This window comes from Terrapene carolina, unplaced genomic scaffold (assembly GCF_002925995.2).
Source record: "Terrapene carolina triunguis isolate 2854851 unplaced genomic scaffold, T_m_triunguis-2.0 Scaffold89, whole genome shotgun sequence".
NCBI lineage: Eukaryota > Metazoa > Chordata > Testudines > Emydidae > Terrapene > Terrapene triunguis.
The window spans coordinates 17,044,771-17,066,284 of NW_020664440.1; the positions used below are offsets into that span (position 1 = coordinate 17,044,771).

The 21,514-nt window shown below is 42.0% G+C and overlaps 1 protein-coding gene across 2 annotated transcripts in view; it reads left to right on the top strand.

Moving 5' to 3' along the window:
- The window catches only part of LOC112111895 (cullin-associated NEDD8-dissociated protein 1-like), a 33,810-nt gene that overhangs the window by 9,896 nt on the left and 2,400 nt on the right, over positions 1-21,514 (top strand). Inside the window, exons 3-14 of one of the 2 annotated variants that reach the window (XM_024207538.1) lie at positions 1,180-1,334; positions 2,849-2,972; positions 3,621-3,877; positions 4,723-4,828; positions 5,642-5,793; positions 7,781-8,073; positions 11,512-11,653; positions 13,040-14,542; positions 16,634-16,729; positions 17,482-17,651; positions 17,885-18,049; positions 20,859-20,966. In XM_024207538.1, the coding sequence (XP_024063306.1) occupies positions 1,180-1,334; positions 2,849-2,972; positions 3,621-3,877; positions 4,723-4,828; positions 5,642-5,793; positions 7,781-8,073; positions 11,512-11,653; positions 13,040-14,542; positions 16,634-16,729; positions 17,482-17,651; positions 17,885-18,049; positions 20,859-20,966 (3,271 nt within the window). Of the gene's footprint in view, positions 1-1,179; positions 1,335-2,848; positions 2,973-3,620; positions 3,878-4,722; positions 4,829-5,641; positions 5,794-7,780; positions 8,074-11,511; positions 11,654-13,039; positions 14,543-16,633; positions 16,730-17,481; positions 17,652-17,884; positions 18,050-20,858; positions 20,967-21,514 lie in introns of those variants that run through there. The other variant, XM_024207539.1, reaches the window with a different exon arrangement.

The window sequence follows — 21,514 nt, forward strand, 5'->3', positions numbered from 1 at the left end:
ACAATGTATTATTACTATTAGAGTTGGGCTAAACATATTTTCTGTGAATGTTCATTTCAATAAAAAATTGAATTTTCTTTGCCTGTGTTTGCATTCCTTTGTGTTTGTATTTCCTGAATGTTCTAGCAACCAAATTTGTTAGTGGAATGTTTGTGGAAACAACTAATTGCCATGACATTGTATAAAATATTCATGGAAGATGAATGAATTTTGAATTCAGAAACTTGAAACCTGAAACCCGATTTGAAGAGTTACATTCATCTGATTAGAGAACTGAGATGTTACCATGTTACTTATCTAACTAACACAGCTCAAACTTTGAATATCAAATATTTGCAACTAACTGCTTGTAAACACCCTACTGACAGTTATTGCACATGTAATTTTGAATAGTGGATTCATTACAGAAAATCTCATGTTGTTACCGACATAAGAGAGGAAATTCAATACTGGATTTGGTTAATCAATTCTTGCTCTTACACTGTACAGAGGCAGAGTTCTCAGCCCGCATAGCAGTGGGCAACAGGAGGTAAATTACACATGGAAATGTTAATGTTATTTTTAGACTGGTCAGTTTTGGCACCTTTTAAAACATGACTATAGATTTTGGTGTTAAAAGAACTAACATGGCTGCCTTGTCATAATTCAGTCTATTAGCTATTAAACTGCACATTCAATTAAGATAATCTTATTTGCTATAAATAACTTGGCCTCCCCCTCCATATTTCCAATAGACTAACTGATGTTCTCCACTATGGATCTGATAATGACTTCAATGAGTCTCTAGTGATTTAGTTGGTGGTGGTACTGCTTTGAGCAGGGGGTTGGACTGGATGACCTCCTGAGGTCTCTTCCAATCCTAATCTTCTATGATTCCATTGACTTCAGTGGGTTTTGGATTAGACACTATCTGATGTGCTAACTAGCTAGGAATACAAAGTATGATGAGTATAGATTTCTGACAGACCATCTGACATCAGTTTTGGATTTTAAACATGTTTCAGTAATGATGGCAGTGTTTGCAACATTAGATCTGGTGCCCCCTTTATTTTAAAGAAATCTGAAGGACTACATCTGAAATCCAACACCAATCAGATTATCCTTCCTTTTGACATGAAGTGTAGTTTCTAGAGAATGGCTTTCTTCACATTTGGTCTGTCTTCTTTTTTCCTTCTGTAGTTTGGGCCCTTTGGTCAGCAAAGTGAAAGAATATCAGGTAGAAACTATTGTGGACTCTCTGTGTACAAACATGTTATCAGACAAGGAACAACTTCGGGATATCTCCAGCATTGGTCTGAAAACAGTCATCTCAGAGCTGCCTCCAGCATCTACAGGTAAAATTCCTCCCTAAAATCTACTACAGCCTTTAGGAAGCAGAGTTCAGAACCTGGAGGTTTATGGGATTCCCTCTCCCCCTGCCCAGTGCTGTCAGTAATGGTGGGCCCAGGGCTACGGAATTACAATGTAATGAATAAAGAGTTGAAGATGGTAATAAAATTGATGATTAAAGATAGGACTTGAAACAAAACCCTAGATCTTATCACTCGCAAAATGGGGGTGCTTGAAATCTGAACCTTCATCTTCTAACGTTTGCAAATGACCCCTATCTGCAGAATAGTCCAAAATCATAAACCCTGGATTCAAATGTTGTTGCTTGGGGCCATCACTGAGAGAGACTATACTAAAGTCTAGCAGGGCTGCTCACTGTCTGGTTCCCACAAATGGTGAATCTAATGTCTTCTGGATCTTAGCAGCACTGACACATTCACTACCTCCATGTATAGTCTGTTTCACTGCCTGTGTCTTTTTACTATTGACAGCCTCTCCAGGCTGCCTCTTTTGCCCAGTTTCTACAGCCATGGGACAAAACAACGTATTGAGCTCGGTTTCCAGTAAACACAATAGTAGTTCTTCAATAATATATCTCTTAAGTGCACAGAGATTTGTGCTGTCTCTTCAGCAGTTTCTGTGCTTTGATGCCATCTCTCATGCATCTGACAACTCCTCCCTCCCATCCCCCCCCTCCCCCCCCCGCATAGCAGGAGCCAAGGCAGCATTACTATCTTTGACTTTGAGTTGTACTCGATGGAATTATTTTGCATGCAGATAGCTTTCAAGCTCTGTTTACAAACTCTGCTAAATTTTAAATACTTGAGAGCCATCGTTTTAGAGACCTTTCATTGGTGTATGTCACATGAACTGAAATAGTCCTATTGTAGTAACTGGGATTAGATCACCTGAGCCTTCTTCCCAAGGGTTGGGCCTAGTACTCCATATGTGGGGACAGAAGAGGGAGGAGGGGAGACTTCATTGCTTGCTTTCACTTCTGACCCCACTCCATGTGGACATTGGTGCTCAGGTGTTGGATTGGGGTGGGGAGGTGATTGGGGTTGGAAAAAGTGGAGCAGGTCTGCCTGCAGCACATTCTTCTCGATGCAGAAGTTAATGATGTTCCTAGCAGCATTTACTTCTGTTCTGGGCCTGCACCCACCTCAGGGAGGTCATAGTATTGCCTGGGCAGAGGAACCAATAGGAGCATTGCTTTTCAGGCAGCCATGTTACTAGGAAATGGAGGAGCCCAGGCATCACCAGGGAGAAGCAGCCTTCTCCAACATCCCAGTCTCTTTCCTCCCTTCCCCACAAGGGTAGCATTAGTTGACAATTCCACTCCCTTTGCTTTCCTTTGGTGATTTTTGACTGGGAGAGACCATTATGGCCCATAGTAACTTAGCCACCTGCTGTGGACGAGTCCACATGTATGCTGCTGTGCATTATAACCTCTGAATATCAGAGAGGAAAAAGTGGTTTTGAAAACAAAAAGTTGACCAAAGGTCATCTCTGTTCTTAGGTTCCACCATGACAGCCAATGTGTGCAAAAAAATCACGGCCCAGCTAACTGGAGCCATTGGGAAACAAGAGGATGTATCTGTGCAGTTAGAGGCTCTTGACATCCTGTCAGATATGTTGAGCAGGTATGAAAGGATTTCCTCCAAGCAGCTGTGTATGGCGGGGGCTGCACAATGTGTTTGTTTGTGATTTTTGTGCTACTTTGAGGACTAAAACATTAAAGGATTGGGATTGGTGCCAGTTGGGAAGTGTCTGGGCAGGTCTGATTACCTAGATGAGCTAAGAGAATGTATGTATGTATCTTTCTACACTTGGAAGGATACTGGTAGCATTGCAGGATCATAAGGAACTTCTGGGGAGGTAGGAAGGGAGGGGCAGAAAGAAGGAAAAATGTATTTTGGCAGGTATGACCTGGTCTCTCTCAGTTTTTTTTGGCTAGCAGTTTCTCTTATTACATAACGCAAGCATAACTCAGAATGACAGCACAGTGGATAAACTTGGCAGCTGCAGTCAGAATTTTATCACCAAAATAACTGGGCCATGCAAAGGTATGTTGTCAAAATCAAACTCTTGTTTCAGGGACAGGGGGGAAATGGTCACTCCCTGTCTTAGCCAGAGCAACTTTAGATTTCATCTAGAACACACTGTTTTTGCTAGAAATGTGCTTGTCCTCATTTATGTAGTTTCCTTTTTTTGCATTTCAGTTATACCAGCTAAGAGAGCCTTCATGCTGAAGATCTAATTCCTTTTGGGTGTTGCCTCTGTCATTGCAGGTTAGGGGGGATGCTTTACACTTTTCATTCCTCTATCCTGAACTGCCTCCTTCCTCAGCTCACAAGCCCCAGATTGGCTGTGCGTAAGAGAGCCATCATTGCTCTAGGCTATCTGGTTTTGACTTGCAATGGGAATATCTTCTCAGAACTCATGGAGCACCTGCTAGCTGAACTGAAGAGGAATGAGTCTACTTCTACCACAAGAACGTACATTCAGTGTATCGCGGGTATCAGCAGGCAGGCTGGGCACCGCACCGGTAGGTCCAGTAGCTTGGAATGCTATCTACAAAGACATACGCACACATGTTACATTTTTAAAGCTGCTCCTTTTTAGATATAAAAAGAAAGATACTTATTTGGTTTTAATAATAATAATATATGGAGATATCCTATCGCCTAGAGCTGGAAGGGACCCCAAAGGGTCATTGAGTCCAGCCCCCTGCCTTCACTAGGCAGACCAAGTACTGATTTTGCCCCAGATCCCTACGTGGCCCCCTCAAGGATTGATCTCACAACCCTGGGTTTAGCAGGCCAATGCTCAAACCACTGAGCTATCCCTTCCCCCACCCTCTGGTGTGCTAGTAGTTAGCACTCTGCAATTCTTCGCAGGGTTCCCGCTTCTGGTTCTCAGATCTCCACCCAGACCTAAGGGGAAGGCACACTGGATCTCAGTGCTTGGCTGTGCTTCTATAGGGTCTTTCATTTCAAGGTCTTGCAGTATTTCCAAAACACTAATTAATTAATCCTCACAGCGCCCCTTTTTGGAAGCTCAGCATTATTAACTTAATTTTACACATGACGAAATGGAGGCACGGAGTATTCGAGTGACTTGCCAGAGACACTATCTGATCTGGGATTACACCCCCGGAGTTCCTCAGACCATTAGATCATCTCTGTCTCTCCATAACACCTTTGTATGGAAACAGGGTGGTTCTTCTGTTGAAATTGTTTGGCAGGCTGTTCACGATGCATAACCAGTGAGATCCAGGTAAAGAATGCTCTGCCAGGCATTGGAACTGACTGGCTGGTAACTAGGCTCTCACTTTACCAGTCAGCTCAAGGGGGAAACAATTTTCCTTGCTGTTTACTTTGTCTCTTTCAGGAGAATATCTGGAGAAGATCATCCCATTAGTTGTTCGGTACTGTAACGTGGAGGATGATGAGCTGAGGGAATACTGCTTTCAGGCCTTCGAGTCTTTTGTGAGAAGGTGTGTGCCCTCAAGAGTAATCTGTGCTTTATTTCTGTTTCATTGCCCTTCTCTGGGAAGTGCATGTGCAAAGGGGTCTGAGGAAAAACTAAGCTGAGTGGAATATTTTCCTAAATGCATTATTGTGGGAGAGAAAGAGATACAATATCAGTCCAGGAACAAAATCCATCCCTACAAAGTTGGGCTATTCATCTAGCACCTTGAATGTATGAGGTATTTTACCAAATATGTGAGAGAATAGGTTCTTGACCCAGGAGTCTACAATGATATTTGTGAATGATACAGGTATCGTAAGTGGCTGTTTAATACCCACTCTGATTGAACTTCACTTACTGCAGGTTCTTGGAGGACATTTGAGTCCTTCAGGTGACTGGGAAGGAGTTGGCTCAGACTTTTGATGTCTGTAGAAAGGGTGGGAGATGGGAATGGTGCTCTTGAGAAGGGACTGCTGCGAAGCAGTCTTCATACACTAATTCTGATGAGATGGTTGGCCTTGAGGAGAAGTGTTAGAGAGCTGCCTAAGAGGGGAGTGGGGACTGAATTTGTGGGGGGCATATATTTTTTTTGTTTTAAAGGGAGAATCTCAGGTAGTGGAGAGTGAGAGTCTGAAGCTCACTTCTTGGAGTCTCACATGGGTACATGACCCTGCTTCATGCACTATGGTGAAAGGGAAATTTTACAGTTGAATGCATTTCAGTAATATGTGTGTATAGTTGTGTGAAACACTTTGGGATCTTGTGGGATGAATTATGCTGATTAACTGGAAATAAGTAATTTTTATATCAATCTTAGGCTTTGTTTTTGTCTTGCTAGGTGTCCAAAGGAAATTGGCCCTCACATCCCTAGTGTGATGGGATTGTGCCTGAAGTACATAACTTATGACCCAAATTACAACTATGACAATGAGGAGGAGGAGGAAGAGGAGGAAATGATGGAAACTGAAAATGGGGAGGATGAAGAGCAAGGTGCCTGCTTGTGAGGATGACTATGCTTAGCAGAACTGTTGACATAGTATCCAAGGGGTCCAGTTCTCCCCTCCTCACTCACACTATATGGCATTACCTTCTTCCTCACGACGTCTGCATTGACCCAAACTAGTGCACAGCTGCTTAGTTCTGTCAGTGCTGTAATTATAACGATTTCCAAACCTGGGACTTTACTGTTGTGTCTTTCCTGATCCACGTGTCACAGGCATCTGTTTTCATGGGAGGATGGCATTTGCTAGAACTGACACCATAAACTAGCCTGGCAGAGAGCAAGACTGAAGAGATGCTGCCTCTGCTGTTGTCAGTGAATGCAGGTTCCTGGCACAGCATGCCCACAGTTCACCAGCCCTAGCACTGGTGTATCTCGATTAGCTGCTGCTCTGTCGCTGTGATTGCCCAAATTCAAAACAATCCCCCCCAAATGCCAGTGCTGGTTGCAGTCTGCTAAATGATGCTCAGACTTCCATTTCCTGCATTTGAGTGAGGCTATTTTATATGCATACTACAAGCAGGCAGGCATCAACTCTATGTCTACACAGCAGCTGTGAGGGTACTTCCCAGCGTGGAGAGACAGACAGTGCTACCTCTGCTTGTGTGCTACAAATAGCAGTGTGACAGTGGTGGCATAGGCAGCAGCTCAAGCTGGCCGCCTGAGTACATGCCCAGGAGGTCAGATGGGATTGTATTCGGGTGGCCAGCCTCAGCCACCTCTTACATTGCTGCAGCCACACTGCAATTTTTCGGTGCTAACTCAAGCAGAATAGTGCATATCTGTCTACCTGAGCTGGGAAGCATCCTCCCAGTTGCTTTGTAGACATTTCCTGGGGCTCTTGGACCCTCCCCTGATGGTTTTTTATATATCTGGTGGAACTGGTGACTTTAATGCAGCTGCGTGTCTGTATTCCTGCCTGTAGGGATTGTTTAGTGCTAGCAGCTCTGTCATGTATGAAGAGGGGAACTCCTAGTAGCCAATATACAGATTTTGAATACATCCTGCTGAGGCACTGCATACCAAACTCATACCCAAACAGAGCAGTGTAAAATAGTGAAACTAAATATAATCCAAAAAAATAAAAAAAGGCCTTGCTACCTTCGGGCTGACATTAGTTACAACTGACACCGCCTCTGATCCAGGTCTTTTTCAGTAGCTTCTTTTTAAAGGAGTGGGGTGAGGGATAGATTGAGGTGAGCGTGTGGAGAGAACAAGTTTCATGCTCTAGGCCCAGGTCGCATCAGTTGTGCACTTAATACATTTCAGGTATTGAATGAGTTCCACAATGTGCCAGTTCTGTCGCTGCACAGCGTGTCATGACTCAGAGTAGAAGCTAGAATAATTCAAAGTAAGGCACAAATGTTTAATGGTGAGGGGAGTTAACCATTGGAACAGCATCCGAAGGGATGTGATACCTTTTCAAGTTCGGATGCCTTTCTAAAAGAGATTCTCCTGCTCAACCACAAGTCATGGGGTAAAATGCAGAAATTGTGAAGTTCTGTGACCTGTATTATGCATCATAATGGATTGCCCTAATGGTCATTTCTGGCCTTAAAATAAATGGAACTCGAGACCTTATCCCCCCTTCAAAACACAAGCCCTTACAACATGAGCTAAAGTGGACTCTCCAGTAGCTGTAGTTAACATTAGTGAGACCTTCAGGCACTAGAGGTCCATGGTATCCAATACATAGTGAATCAGTCGGACATTTTATCCACCACAGGGCAGCGGTGACACATACAAGCCACTATAATGCACTGGGTTCTGATGCCTGACTGGAAATTTTCCAGAATAACCCAAATCTGATTTTTCCCAGAAACATGTTAATTATTGGCATCTGTTTATCTCGTGTTCACTTTTGAATTCAATAGGAGGAGAAATGACATGCGAGAGGGAAAGTCGGGGGCATGTGGTGATTCTCTACTTGTGTTTCTCTTGTAACGTGGTGTGTTTTTCCCCACTCACTGTTTCCAGAGAGTGACGATGAGTACAGCGATGATGATGACATTAGCTGGAAAGTTCGCAGGTCTGCGGCTAAGTGCCTGGAAGCCATTGTCGGTACCCGCCATGACCTCCTTCAGGATTTCTACAAGACTCTATCCCCGGTTTTGATTGGCAGATTCAAGGAAAGAGAGGAGAATGTCAAAGCCGACATCTTCTGTGCTTATATCTCTTTGCTGAAGCAAACGCAGCCTATACAGAGCTGGCTACATGCTTCAGATGCAGGAGGCAAGGAAGAGATACCCCTCACCATGCTTCAGAACCAGGTGAGTGAGAAAGTGGTAGGCCAGATTAAGTTGAATAGGAGTGAAAAGAACTGGAAGACATGTCCTCAACAAATGTGTGCAATAGCTCAGCCAGGGAACATGGCTATCAGACAGGGCCGCCCAGAGAGGGGGGCAAGTGGGGCAATTTGCCCCGGGCCCCGCAGGGGCCCCCATGAGAGTTTTTTGGGGCCCCTGGAGCGGGGTCCTTCACTCGCTCCGGGGGCCCCGGAAAACTCTCGTGGGGCCCAGGCCCCCGGAGCTTCTTCCGCTCCGGGTCTTCGGCGGCAATTCGGCGGCAGAGGGTCCTTCCGCCCCGGGACCCGCCGCCGAAGTGCCCTGAAGACCTGCGGAGGGGGGTTCTTCCGCCCTGGGACCCGCCGCCGAAGCGCCGGGTCTTCGGCAGCAATTCGGCGGCAGGGGGCCCCTGCCGCCGAAGACCCTAGGCCCCCTGAATCCTCTGGGCGGCCCTGCTATCAGAAGGATCTTGTCTCTTAGTAAGAGTAGTATAAGGAAGATGGAAAGCTTTTCCGCCCCTGCTTGTTTGATTCTTGGATTTATAGCCACATTTCAGAAGATCTGTTGTTTTCAGGTCCTGTGTCCACTCCAGATTTTCAGTAAGGTTGTAAAATTGTTGACGTCACATAGTCTGTGTCTACACACGGAACGGTTAATGTGTTTTCCAGCCATGTGGAGGTACTCTACCACAGGCAGAACTGTAACACAATTTTCAAGCTATAACTGAGTTCTGGTATGGTGGTCTTGTTTTGTAGATGGGATGGCCTAACTGTGTGTCTGCATAACAGGGTTAGCCAGTCCTCTTATCTCTCAGGTCACTGTGTAGGAGGACATCCCAAAGTGCATCCTCTGTTCGTTGTGCCAAAAACAGAGGCAGAATGGGATATCTGCCCAGGTTTACCCAGAATGGGCTCATACTGTGCAGGATGGTAGGAGGGGACAGGCTCATCGGGTTGCGCCAGGAAAAATACATCTGTGTTTAATGTGTGAAATCACGCACACAAGCTGTAACCATGAACGTGTCACATCGTGGTTATACCTAATGTATCCCAGTTCTGTCTGTAGCATCTACTGTAGGATACAGTTGAAATCATGCTAGTAGCTGGGCTACACTGGGTGTTGAATTCGGTTCAAGCACTGTTCCTGCTAAACTAGGTTAAGACACTGTCTGGCCAGTGCCAACAGGGTGAGACTTTTTAAAACAATTGAGTTCTCTGGAATTGTACTTAAGCGTGGATGAAAGATCCATTTTACAACAGGGCTGTGTCTACATTAACTATTTTTGAGAAATCTCCCTCTAATGCAGCTCCCCAGGTGACAGTAAGAATGGGAGTGCAAGTGGAGTTGCTGCAATGATTCAGAGCAGGTCTAGAAAACATTGTGATCAAAATGCCAAAGCCTCATCAAGAGTAGTTTCCCAGTAAAAAAAACTGGAGTAGATGAGGTCTTGGAGGAAGGGGCAAATCCCGGTATAACCAGATTTTTAGACCAAACAAAAAACTCAATGTGCTGAAACCATTTTTAACTGTCTGCATGGTTCTACAGTTTGGCTCTGGCCACCCAACCCAGAATTATAGCACCTTTGAACCCCATGATGTCAGCTTCTTAACAGTTGTTAAACCTGGTTAATTTCATAGTGTAGATAGGACCACAATGTTTAAATGGCTGATGCTAGCATGCTCAGCGAGAGTTTCCTTGACCATTGTAGACAGGGACCTTTCCCTCATGTGATCCGTGCTAGGAAAGCTATCTAATTGACCTACCTTCCCCACGCCCACCCTATGATTCTCAGAAAAATATCAATCCATGCCGGACAGGGAAGCCATGCTAAGAACTATTGTACCAACAGCCATTTCAACTGTGTTTCAGCAGGATGGTTAACACTAAGCTAATCATAGTGTGGCCACTCCCTTAGTGATCACCATGACTGTTGGTAGCTTACAGGAGGAAAATGTGCTGGAAGAATGTTGTTAACTCTTGAAATGTGTACTTTTAAAATTAGCCATAGCTGTAGCATGGCGGCATGTTTATAATTGTTTTGACTCCTGTAGCAGCAACAATAAACCAAAAGAGTGTCCTGAAGTGAACCCAGGGCCACTGAGTGGGATAATCTGTGCCAGGCATACCTGCAAACGGCTGCGAAGGGGTTTGCAGACACTAGGGTACCACCTCAGTCATTGTGTAAAATCCATCGGCTGTTGTGGCAATTGCTCCAGTTAAGCAGACGCGTCATTGTTCAGGAACCCATTGAATAAATTACTGCACAAACATATCAGATTTAGGCCATCAGAAGTCAGATAAATTTCGGATGCAATGTATAGGTGTGGCAGAGCATTAACACTGTATCGGGCTCTGATCATTATAGGAGCCATTAGCTAGTGTTTCATAATATCTTTGTATGCTTGTGTTCTTGTAACTCAGCAGGGTACACACTTCACAGTTAATTGAACTAAATAAACGTTAGAAGCCATGGCTTTTTTTTTTACCAATTTTGTAAATTCTGAAATACGCTAAGGGGGTACTGTCAACATACTTTAGCAATGTAGGAATGACCAGACCAGACCAGGGCTCCATCTAGCCAGTATCCTGTCTCCGATAGTGGCCAGTCCCAGGTGCTTCAGAGGAAGATGAAAGAAATACTGTAGTCAGTTATTATGGAATAAGGTGCTCATGAGAAAACAGCTTGCTAGCCCACATCAGTTAGCGGTTGTCTTTTACCCTGAAGCAGAAGGATTTATATCCTTTCCAAAATGTAGTTTTCTGCCCATTTAAAGTAACTGATGTAAATAAATTCAATATTTAAAAAAGAAAATATCCGTGTGGCTAATAACTTATACCTTGTCCTCTAATTGGTTCTGTGTGGGTGGGCTTTGCTGGAGCTCTGCAGAGGTCCACTTGTTCAGATCTAATTGCAGGATCAGGTCCTTAAATTTCTTTCAGGATTAATATTTAACTTCTAGCCTACTCTTCACCTTTGTTCAACTCAGACAGTTGAAACTTGACTGGTCAGTTTCACTTCCGTCTCCTTGTTAGAGAAGCATCCAAGCTGATCACTACGCAATGCTGCTGTGTTTTGAGGTTGTGGCACTAGAGGAGAAGCTTTGCTTTAAAATATTTTCATAGAATTAAAAAGAAAAAACTTAAAATATATGAATAGAAGAGTTTAAATAGCCACCCCTTCATTCCACACTCCCTCTCTCTCTCTCTCACTCACTCAGTCCCTAATTTACTGTCCAGAGTCTCCCTTTAATAAACCATTGAACGTATTCATTTTTGATCGCTCTCTCTTCTCACACTGAATTATTAATGTGTGTAGCTAAGCTGGGTAAACTGCTGTGCTAGCATAGCTCTGTGTCAAAAAGGCCTTGGTTACCTATGAGGCTTTTTTTTTTTTCCTTTTCGTCTTGCTTTCTAAAACTGCAGGTTCCAAACATAGTCAAGGCCTTGCACAAGCAGCTCAAAGAGAAAAGCATCAAATCGAGGCAAGGGTGCTTCAGTCTCCTTACAGAACTGGCCAATGTTCTTCCTGGCTGCCTGGCAGATCACATCTCTGCGTTAATGCCTGGTAAAACTGGTTTGTTGGCTGGGAGATGGTAGGGAGCGGTTGTCTCAGTGCTATAAGGTTTCTAAATGACGTGTGTTTCTCTTTCCTGCCTTTTAAAAAATGTCTGGATGTTTATAAACACTAAAAAGGTACAGGGTCTGCTCCTGCTGCCACTGGAGTCAATTGACTTTGAGCTCAGGATTGGAGCCATAGCAGTGACATTTTCTATTTTTCTTTTAATCTCATGGAACATTTTTAAAATGTTTATTGGGGGAGGGTTTTATTTGCAGGCCCACAAGTTTTTTCACCCAACTTTCCCTCCTTGTAAATTAGTGAAGGGTGCACATCGAAGAATGTTGAAATACTCATAACATTGAGGTCCTACCAAGACCTTGGGCGTGTCCTTACTGTAAATGTTTAGGGAAACTGCCTTTTCAATACCCCCTGGCCCTGATCATCCTATGACCTTCAATTCCTGTATGTTTACATGAGACAACAGAAAATATGAACAATAAATTGCATTGGGGGTGGTAAATGGGACTCTTGGAAATACTTTACTGATGGCTCATCTGAAAAACAATTTTCAGACTAAATCATAGGAGTTAGCTATGGAAAAGACCCATTAGTGCATCCAGTCTATCTCTCTGCCAATGCAGGATTATTCTCTAAAGTACATTTTTTCTAACATTTTTGTCCAGTCTAATTTTGCAAAGCCCAAGCGGTTGAGTTTCCACTCCTTTCTTTGAGATTTTCCACAGCTCGACATGTCTCACTGGCAGGAGTTCCTGGTGTTCAGCTAGATTTTCCCTTTTCTTAATTTAATCTTATTACTTGTAGTTATAACCCTGTGTACTCACTAACTGGAGAGCTATAAAACCACCTGTCAGTATTTGTAGGGTGATCTGGGGAGGAATTATTTAAAGTGCTTGTAAAATACTTTTGTAGCTCTCCAGTGCAGCCATGTGGACTGGCTATATTCTGACTTGCCACTTAGCTGAAACCATAAACAGCTACTGTGAGAATGCATGTGTATCAAGTTATGTCCACACTAGGAGCTTATGCCAGCAGAGCTCTGTTGGTCAGGGGTGTGATGAGGTATAATCCCTTACTGACATAGCTATGCTTCTACCTGTATAGATTGTTTTTCTTGTCGGGGGTGGCTTTACTATACTGGTACAAAGCAAAGCTTTGTTGGTATAACTGTGTCCACAATAGTAGTGCTTTGTCAATATAGTATATTGGGATTCCTGTATTGGTGAAGCACTCCTAGTGTAGATATGGTCTCAGTGGGGTGGAGCAAAGGAAACTATTTGGATTTGTATCCAACTATTTTAGAATTTGTTTTTTAATCTTTGTGAAATCATTTGAAGAAATAAGATAATATATGTTAATGTCTCCCCTGAACAGGTATTATTTTCTCCTTGGCTGATAAATCCAGCTCCTCCAACATGAGGATTGATACACTGTCTTTCCTTCATGTTCTTCTCTGCAACCACCAGCCAGAAGTATTTCATCCCCATATTAAGGCACTGCTACCTCCAGTTGTGACCTGTATTGGAGACCCCTTTTATAAGATCACGTCCGAAGCTTTGCTGGTCACTCAGCAGCTTGTGAAAGTTATTCGGCCCTTGGACAAATCTTGTGCATTTGATGCCAAGCCCTATGTGAAAGACCTTTTTTCTGGTACTCTAAAGAGACTGAAAGCTGCTGATATTGATCAGGAGGTGAAAGAACGGGCTATCTCTTGCATGGGACAGATCGTCTGCAATCTTGGAGACCATTTAAGTGGTGATCTCCCGCCAACCTTGAAGATTTTTCTAGAAAGGCTCAAAAATGAAATAACCAGACTAACAACAGTCAAAGCATTAACCTTAATTGCTAGTTCTCCACTGAAGATAGACTTAAGACCTATTCTAGGGGAAGGATTCCCCATTCTAGCTTCCTTCTTGAGAAAGAATCAACGTGCCTTGAAACTGAGTACTCTGACAGCTCTGGACATATTAATTAAGAACTACAGCGATAGCCTCAAGCCTGCCATGGTTGAGTCTGTGCTGACAGAGCTTCCTGCTTTAATTAGTGAGAATGATTTGCATGTTTCTCAGGTGGCTATCGTGTTCCTTACTACCTTAGCTAAGGTTTACCCATCTTCCTTATCCAAGATAAGTGGTTCAGTTCTTTCTGAACTCTTTCAGCTTGTCCACTCCCCTTTGCTACAAGGAGGAGCACTGAATGCCATCATAGACTTCTTTCAAGCTTTGGTTATAACAAAGACAGCCAACATGGGTTATGCAGAGCTGATGAAACAGCTAACAAGCCCCATGTATTCAAGTCCTGGTGGGGCGTCTGTGACTTTACATAAACAAGCCTATTACTCTGTAGCAAAGTGTGTGGCAGCCCTTTCATCAGCATGTCCAAAAGAAGCCACCAGGGTAGCGAGCCAGTTTATTCAAGATGTGAAGAACCCCAAGTCCAGTACTGCTGTTAAAATGCTAGCCTTCCTTTCGCTGGCAGAGATGGGTCGCACCATGAACCTAAGTGCTCAGAAGGAGCTTAAAACAGTAATACTGGAAGCATTTGCTTCTCCCAGCGAAGAGGTGAAATCAGCAGCTTCCTATGCTCTGGGGAACATCAGTGCTGGAAATCTTAAGGAATATCTTCCCTTTATGCTGAAGGAAATTGGAAGCCAGCCCAAGAGACAATACTTGCTACTCCATTCTCTAAAAGAAGTCATCAGCTCCTCCCCAGCAGATGGCCTCAAACCTTATGTGGAAGATATTTGGGCTCTGCTTTTCAACCACTGTGAGTGCACAGAGGAGGGGACACGAAATGTGGTTGCCGAATGCTTGGGGAAACTGGCCCTAGTGAATCCATCCCAGCTGCTGCCCAGGCTGAAAAAGCAGCTGTCATCAGGTAATGGGAAGGACGAGGATAAGAATGGTAAAAGGCCTAGGGAAATGTTTTTGTTCGCTGTGTAAACATCTTGTAGAGTCCTATCTTTTAATATCTTAATGTAGTATAGCTGTAGTTGGAGGGAGCAAAGCCAGGCTGGAGAGATCAGCGAAAGATTAACCAAAAGAAGTGTCTTTGAAGGAATGCAGAGTTGTGTGGTGCATGGTATTAACAAGGATGTTACAAGAATAGGGGGCTGCGTGACAAGAGATTGTGTTGGAGGCAAGATTTGGACATGTGATGTGATCTGATCCAGTATGGCATTCTCTATTCCTTTATCCCTTTATTACATTTCCCCTGAGCAGCATGTTTTCTAATCCAAACACATGTAAAGAGTAGGGCTGTCAAGCGATTAAAAAAATTAATCATGCGATTAAACAATAATAGAGTACCATTTATTTAAGTAGTTTTGGATATTTTCTACATATTCAAATATATTGATTTCACTTACAACACAGAATACAAAGTGTTCAGTGCTCACTTTATATTTATTTTTTATTTCAAATATTTGCATTGTAAAAAAACCAAAAGTACTGTAATATTTTTCAGTTCACCTAATACAAGTACTGTAGTGCAATCTCCTTTATCATGAAAGTTGAACTTACAAATGTAGAATCATGTACAAAAAAAAACCTGTTTTATTTTTGAATGAAATGTAAAACTTTAGAGCCAACAAGTTCACTCAGTCCTACTTCTTGTTCAGCCAGTCGCTCAGCCAAACAAGTTTGTTAACATTTGCAGGAGAGAATGCTTCCTGCTTCTTGTTTACAATATCACCTAAGAGAGAACAGGCATTCGCATGGCACTGTTGTAGCCGGCATTGCAAGATATTTATGTGCCAGACACACTAAAGATTCATATGTCCCTTCACGCTTCAATCACCATTCCAGAGGACATGCTTCCATGCTGATAATGGGTTCTGCTAGATAACCATCCAAAGTAGTGCGGACCGTCGCATGTTCATTCTCATCATCTGAGTCAGATGCCATCAGCAGAAGGTTGATTTTCTTTTTTGGTGGTTCGGGTTCTGTAGTTTCTGCATCGGAATGTTGCTCTTTTAAGGCTTCTGAAAGCATGCGCCACACCTTGTCCTTCTCAGAATTTGGAAGGCACTTCAGATTCTTAAACCTTGGGTCGAGTGCTGTAGCTATCTTTAGAAATCTCACATTGGTACCTTCTTTGCGTTTTCTTTGCAGTGAAAGTGTTCTTAAAACGAACAACATGCTGGGTCATCATCCGAGATTGCTATAACATGAAATATATGGCAGAATGCGGGTAAAACAGACCAGGAGACATACAATTCCTCCCCAAGGAGTTCAGTCACAATTTAATTAATGAATTATTTTTTTAATGAGCATCATCAGCATGGAAGCATGTCCTCTGAAATGGTGGCCGAAACATGAAGGGGCATATGAATGTTTAGCATATCTGGCATGTAAATACCTTGCCATGCCAGTTATAAAAGTGTCATGCAAACGCCTGTTCTCACTTTCAGGTGACATTGTAAATAAGAAGAGGGCAGCATTATTGCCCGCAAATGTAAACAAACTTGTTTGTTTTAGCGATTGGCTGAACAAGAAGTAGGACTGAGTGGACTTGTAGGCTCTAAAGCTTTACATTGTTTTGTTTTTGAGTGCAGTTATGTAACAAAAACATCTACACTTGTAAGTTTCACTTTCACAATAAAGAGATTGCAGTACACTACTTGTTTGAGGTGAATTGAAAAAATACAATTTCTTTGCCATTTTTACAGTGCAAATATTTGTAATAAAAAATAACAATATAAAGTGAGCATTGTCTACTCTGTGTACTATTGTAATTGAAATCAATATATTTGAAAATGTAGAAAACCATCCAAAAAGATTTAATAAATTTCAATTGGTATTCTGTTGTTTAACAGTGTGATTAAAACTACAATTAATCATGACTAATTTTTTTAATGCGATTGTTTTGAGTTAATCGCGTGAGTTAACTGCAATTAATTGACAGCCCTAGTAAAGAGCATACTGTGTAAATGTACACACATTTTTCTATGTTCCCTCTTTGTTGCAGGTTCCCCGCATGCACGAAGTACTGTAGTAACTGCAATCAAATTCACAATTTCAGATCAGCCACAGCCTATTGACTTACTTCTTAAAGGTTGCATAGGTGAGTTTCAATTCCTATCGAAATCTTGTGAGCTCTGCACATGAGGTCTGGTACACTATCAATGGCCCTACCACTGCCCTATTTTGTACTGCAAGTAAGATATTTTTCAAATTGATTTGAGACTAATTTAACCCCAGAGAAATGTAGATGAAAAAGATCTAGAGTTCCATGCTGCGGTTGCAGAGTGAGTGTTAGTATATGTTCTGGTCTTCCTCCTTCAGGTATGTGTGTCACTCATGAATGGAAACTATGAATTTAGTGGAGAATGAAACCCCTGTGATTCTGGCTTCACAGACAAGTGTCTTGTAAAATATTTCTTAGGTTGGACACCCCTGTCTCTGCATCTGAGAGCTATCAAAGAGAAACTGCAAAAACTCTGCTTCAGAGACATCTAGGCTGAGCATCGAAAAGAAACTTCCTCTGCAAAAACTAAGGCTTCTACTTGGACCCTCAGATGAAGTCACTGGTGGCTAGCATCACATTGGTATTTCTATACCCCTGATGTAGCCTGTTGCCTCAAATAGTTTAAATCCTATCCCAGAAAAAGGAAGGGAAAATAGATCTAAATGCATCACTATGTATAAGCTTTGCTTCTAGAATTATTTTTAATAATGGTGTATAAGATTTCTTCATATCCTGGCTCCTTCAAATATCATATGTTACTCTGAGGATCAGCAGTAGATAGATCTTGAAGAAATACTAAAACATTGCATTTAATGCTGTCAAACAAATGTTATGTTATTGTCCTGCAGGTGACTTCTTAAAGACTCTTCAGGATCCTGACTTGAATGTTCGACGTGTTGCTTTAGCCATGTTTAATTCTGCTGCTCACAATAAGCCTTCTTTAATCCGAGACATGCTAAACACGGTCCTACCCCACTTATACAATGAAACTAAGATCAGAAGGGAACTGATACGGGAGGTACGTAGACTAGTGCTGCTGCTGCATGAGTTCTGTATGTCAATGTCTTGGTCAACATGGAATTGACAGGAATATGCTATGATGCTCTCATGAGCAAATAGTTGGGTGGAACCCTTGGGGCTCAGGTGGGTGGGAGAAGAACATCTAGTAGGCATTAAGTTGGTAGCCCAGATGTGGCAGTAGGGAGCCTTCCTCACTGATAGTGACCAGGTGTATCATTCTTTCCTTTTAAGGTAGAAATGGGACCGTTCAAGCACACAGTGGATGATGGCCTTGATGTGAGGAAAGCTGCCTTTGAGTGCATGTACTCACTGTTGGAAAGCTGCCTTGACCGACTGGACATCTATGAATACTTGAACCACGTGGAAGATGGACTTAAGGATCATTATGACATTAGGGTAACATCCTCTCCTTATCTGTTCAAGAGTAGTGGAAGTAACTGGTTTTGATCTTATTTACTACACTGAAGGCCAGGGCTCAGATTGCGCCGATGTGTGATGGTGCAGTGCCTGGCACCCTTTTCATGCTGCTTTCTTGTTCTCTAGTATTTAGGCTTCCTCTTATTTTAAAAAAAGGTTACTTGCTGTTACAGTTGCTGCGCTGGCCTTGAAAACATAACCCATGTGCAACTGATGTACTGCTGTCTGCATCAGTTTGCAAAACCTGAAACAATGGCTCTGAAAAGTGTGACATGCCACAGTCAAGGAAGAAGGCCATATTGGTTTAAAAATCTGATCTGGTTTAGAGGGGAAGTGAAAGCAGTTATGAAATATAATATATATAACAAATGGAAGAAAAAGGAATTTGATAGTAATGCATATAAATCAGAAGCTAGGAATTGTAGAAAATGTATAAGGGAAGCAAAGGGGCAGGAGAAATCTATTGCCAGCAGAGTTAAGGACATTAAGAGAGAGTATTTTAAGTATATGAGGAACAAAAATAATTCTGACAATAGTACTGGTCCATTACTAGATGGAAATGATAGTTATCAATAATAATGCAGAAAAGGCAGAAGTGTTAAATATTTCTGTTCTGTATCTGAGGAAAAAAACAGATTGCCTCATCATATGATGATGGTGACACTCTTTCCCTTCCTCTAGTATCGCTGGAGGATGTTAAACAGCAGCTTCTTAAGTCAGACATTTTGAAATCTGCAGGCCCAGATAACTTGTATGCAAGAGTTTTAAAAAGCTGGCTGTGGAGCTCACTGGATGGTAATGTTGATTTTCAGTAAGCCTTGGATATCGATCCTGGGCAAGATAATGGAGCAGCTGATATGGAACTCAATAAAGTATTAAAGGAAAGTAATAAAATTTAATGTCAATCAACATGAATTACTGGAAAATAGAACTTGTCAAACTAACTTGATACCTTTTTTTTTTTTTAGTGAGATTACAAGTTTAGTTGATAAAGGTAATTAGCATTTGTAAGGCATTCGACTTGGTACTGCATTACATTTTGATTAAAAAACTGTAACGATATAAAATTAACAATGGCTCATGTTAAATGGACTAAAAGCTGGCTAACTGATAGGTCTCAAAATATTACTGTAAACGGAATCGGCGAGTGGGTGTGTTTCCAGTAGGAGTTTCCAGAGGGGTCTGTTCTTGGCCCTACTCTGTGTAACACTTTTATCAGTGACCTGAAAGCATAAAATCATCACTGATGAAGTTTGCAGATGACACTCGGGGGAGCAGTAAATAATGAAGAGGATTGGTCACTGATTCAGAGTGATCTTGGTTGCTTGGTAAACTAGACACAAGTAAACAACATGTGTTTTAATACAGTTACATGTAAATGTATACACCTAGGAACAAAGAATATGGGCCTTACTTATAGGGCGGGAGACCCTATCCTGGGAAGCAGTGACTCTGTAAAAGATTTGGAGGTCATGGTGGATAATCAGCTGAACATGAGCTGCCAGTGTGAAGCTGTTGCTAAAAGAGCTAATGTGACCCTTGGATACATAAACAGGAATCTTTAGTAGGAGTAGAGAGGTTGTTTTATCTCTGTATTTGTCACCGGTGTGACCCGCTGCTGAAATACCATGTTCTGTTTTGGTGCCCACGATTCAAGAAGGATGCTGAAAAATTGGACAGGGTTCAGAGAACCCTGGGTTATTTTTTTTTTTTTTAGAGAAGAGCCATGAGAATGATTAAAAGATTAGAAAATCTGCCTATAGTGATACAGACACAAGGAGTTCAATCTATTTAGTTTAACAAAGAGAGGGTTAATGGGTGACTTGATTACAGTCTATAAGTACCTACATGGGGAACAAATATTTGATAATGGGCTCTTCGATCTACAAGAGAAAGGTATCATGAGATCCAGTGGCTGAAAGTTGAAGCTAGACAAATTCAGATTGGAAATAAGGCATAAATTTTTAACAATGAGAGTAACAATTGGAACAGTTTACCAAGGGTTGTGGTGGATTCTCTCACTGACCATTTTAAATCAGAGTTGTATGTTTTTGTCTAAAAGATACATGTTAGGAATTATTCTGGGGAAGTTCCGTGGCCTAGGCTATACAGGAGGTCGGAGTAGATGATCACAGTGGTCCCTTCTGGCTTTGAAATCTATGAATTTTGTGTGGATGCAATTGCACTAGAATAAATTGTTCATACTGGTACAGCTTTTTAGAAATAAGCTATGCTTATGTAAATACTTGTGTATTGGTTCAGCTCTGTCCACATTAGTTTTACTATATGAACTTCTGAACAGTTTTCAATCCTTCTATTATTCTTTTAGGGCTGGTCTACACTCAATTTATTGTCACTGGCATCTCTTACAGGCAAAGCTTGTAAGAGTACTATCTTTTTCCCTCTGGCCCCCTTCAAATTTGACTTCTGCTGAGGGCCAGATCCTGCAGTACTCAGTGGGGCAAAACACCCACTGACGTCAAAAGATAAGTCTTAAGGGCTGCAGGATTTGGCCTCTGTTTTTAAATACTCAGAAGGGTCCCGTGTATTCTGTAATGCTTTGGAATTTAATGCATGCTTATTTTCTAGAATCTAAACCTTTCTTTTGTCTAAAAGACATACCCTTTATGAGTGCAAAGAAAACCATCCGACAGAGAACAATGCAATGTGATGCAGTGATTTGTCTGAAATTGTTGCAATAGAGTGCATGGGGACTTGATAGAAGGGTTCTGGGTTCGAGGGGGATCTGAGAGTATTTTAAATCAGCCTTTTAAAAAAAATCCTCTAGATGTTGACTTTCATCATGCTGGCTCGACTCTCCACACTGTGTCCTAATGCAGTTCTACAAAGGCTAGAGCGATTGATTGAACCCCTGCGGGCAACCTGCTCTACTAAGGTAAGATTAAATGAAAGCTTCAGTTGAGGGTCTGCGATTTTGGAAAAAAGTTAGTACTATGCTTCTGTGTGCAATAGAGATTTTCCAAGATCCGGAAAGTCTACAAGCACCACTGCTTTGGTACTGCAGTCTGGGTCTTAATCCCTGGTAAAGGCAAGAATTTCACATTTGTAAGAAAACAAAAATTAAATGTTTCTGAAAGGTATGGTGCCTTAGACCATGTCAGAACGTGCTGAAAATGAGCCAATTTGGGGCCTACAATATCTAAAATATTTGTTATGGAATGGAATTTTTGTCACAAGTTCTTAAAAACTAGACCTTTGCAGAAAATATTTAAAGTAATAAATGGTACTGTGGTCTTGAGATTAAACTCAACCTACTTAAATCATAGTTTGCTTATTTCCATACTTGCAGTAAATAGCACTCAAGATCATTTGAGTTTTGAGACTTCAATTGTGGTTCTGCTCTGAAAAAATGACTATAAAAATAATGTTGTGATGTTCCATGTTTATGGGCTTTGAAATATTTCTATATCAGACTTGCTCAAT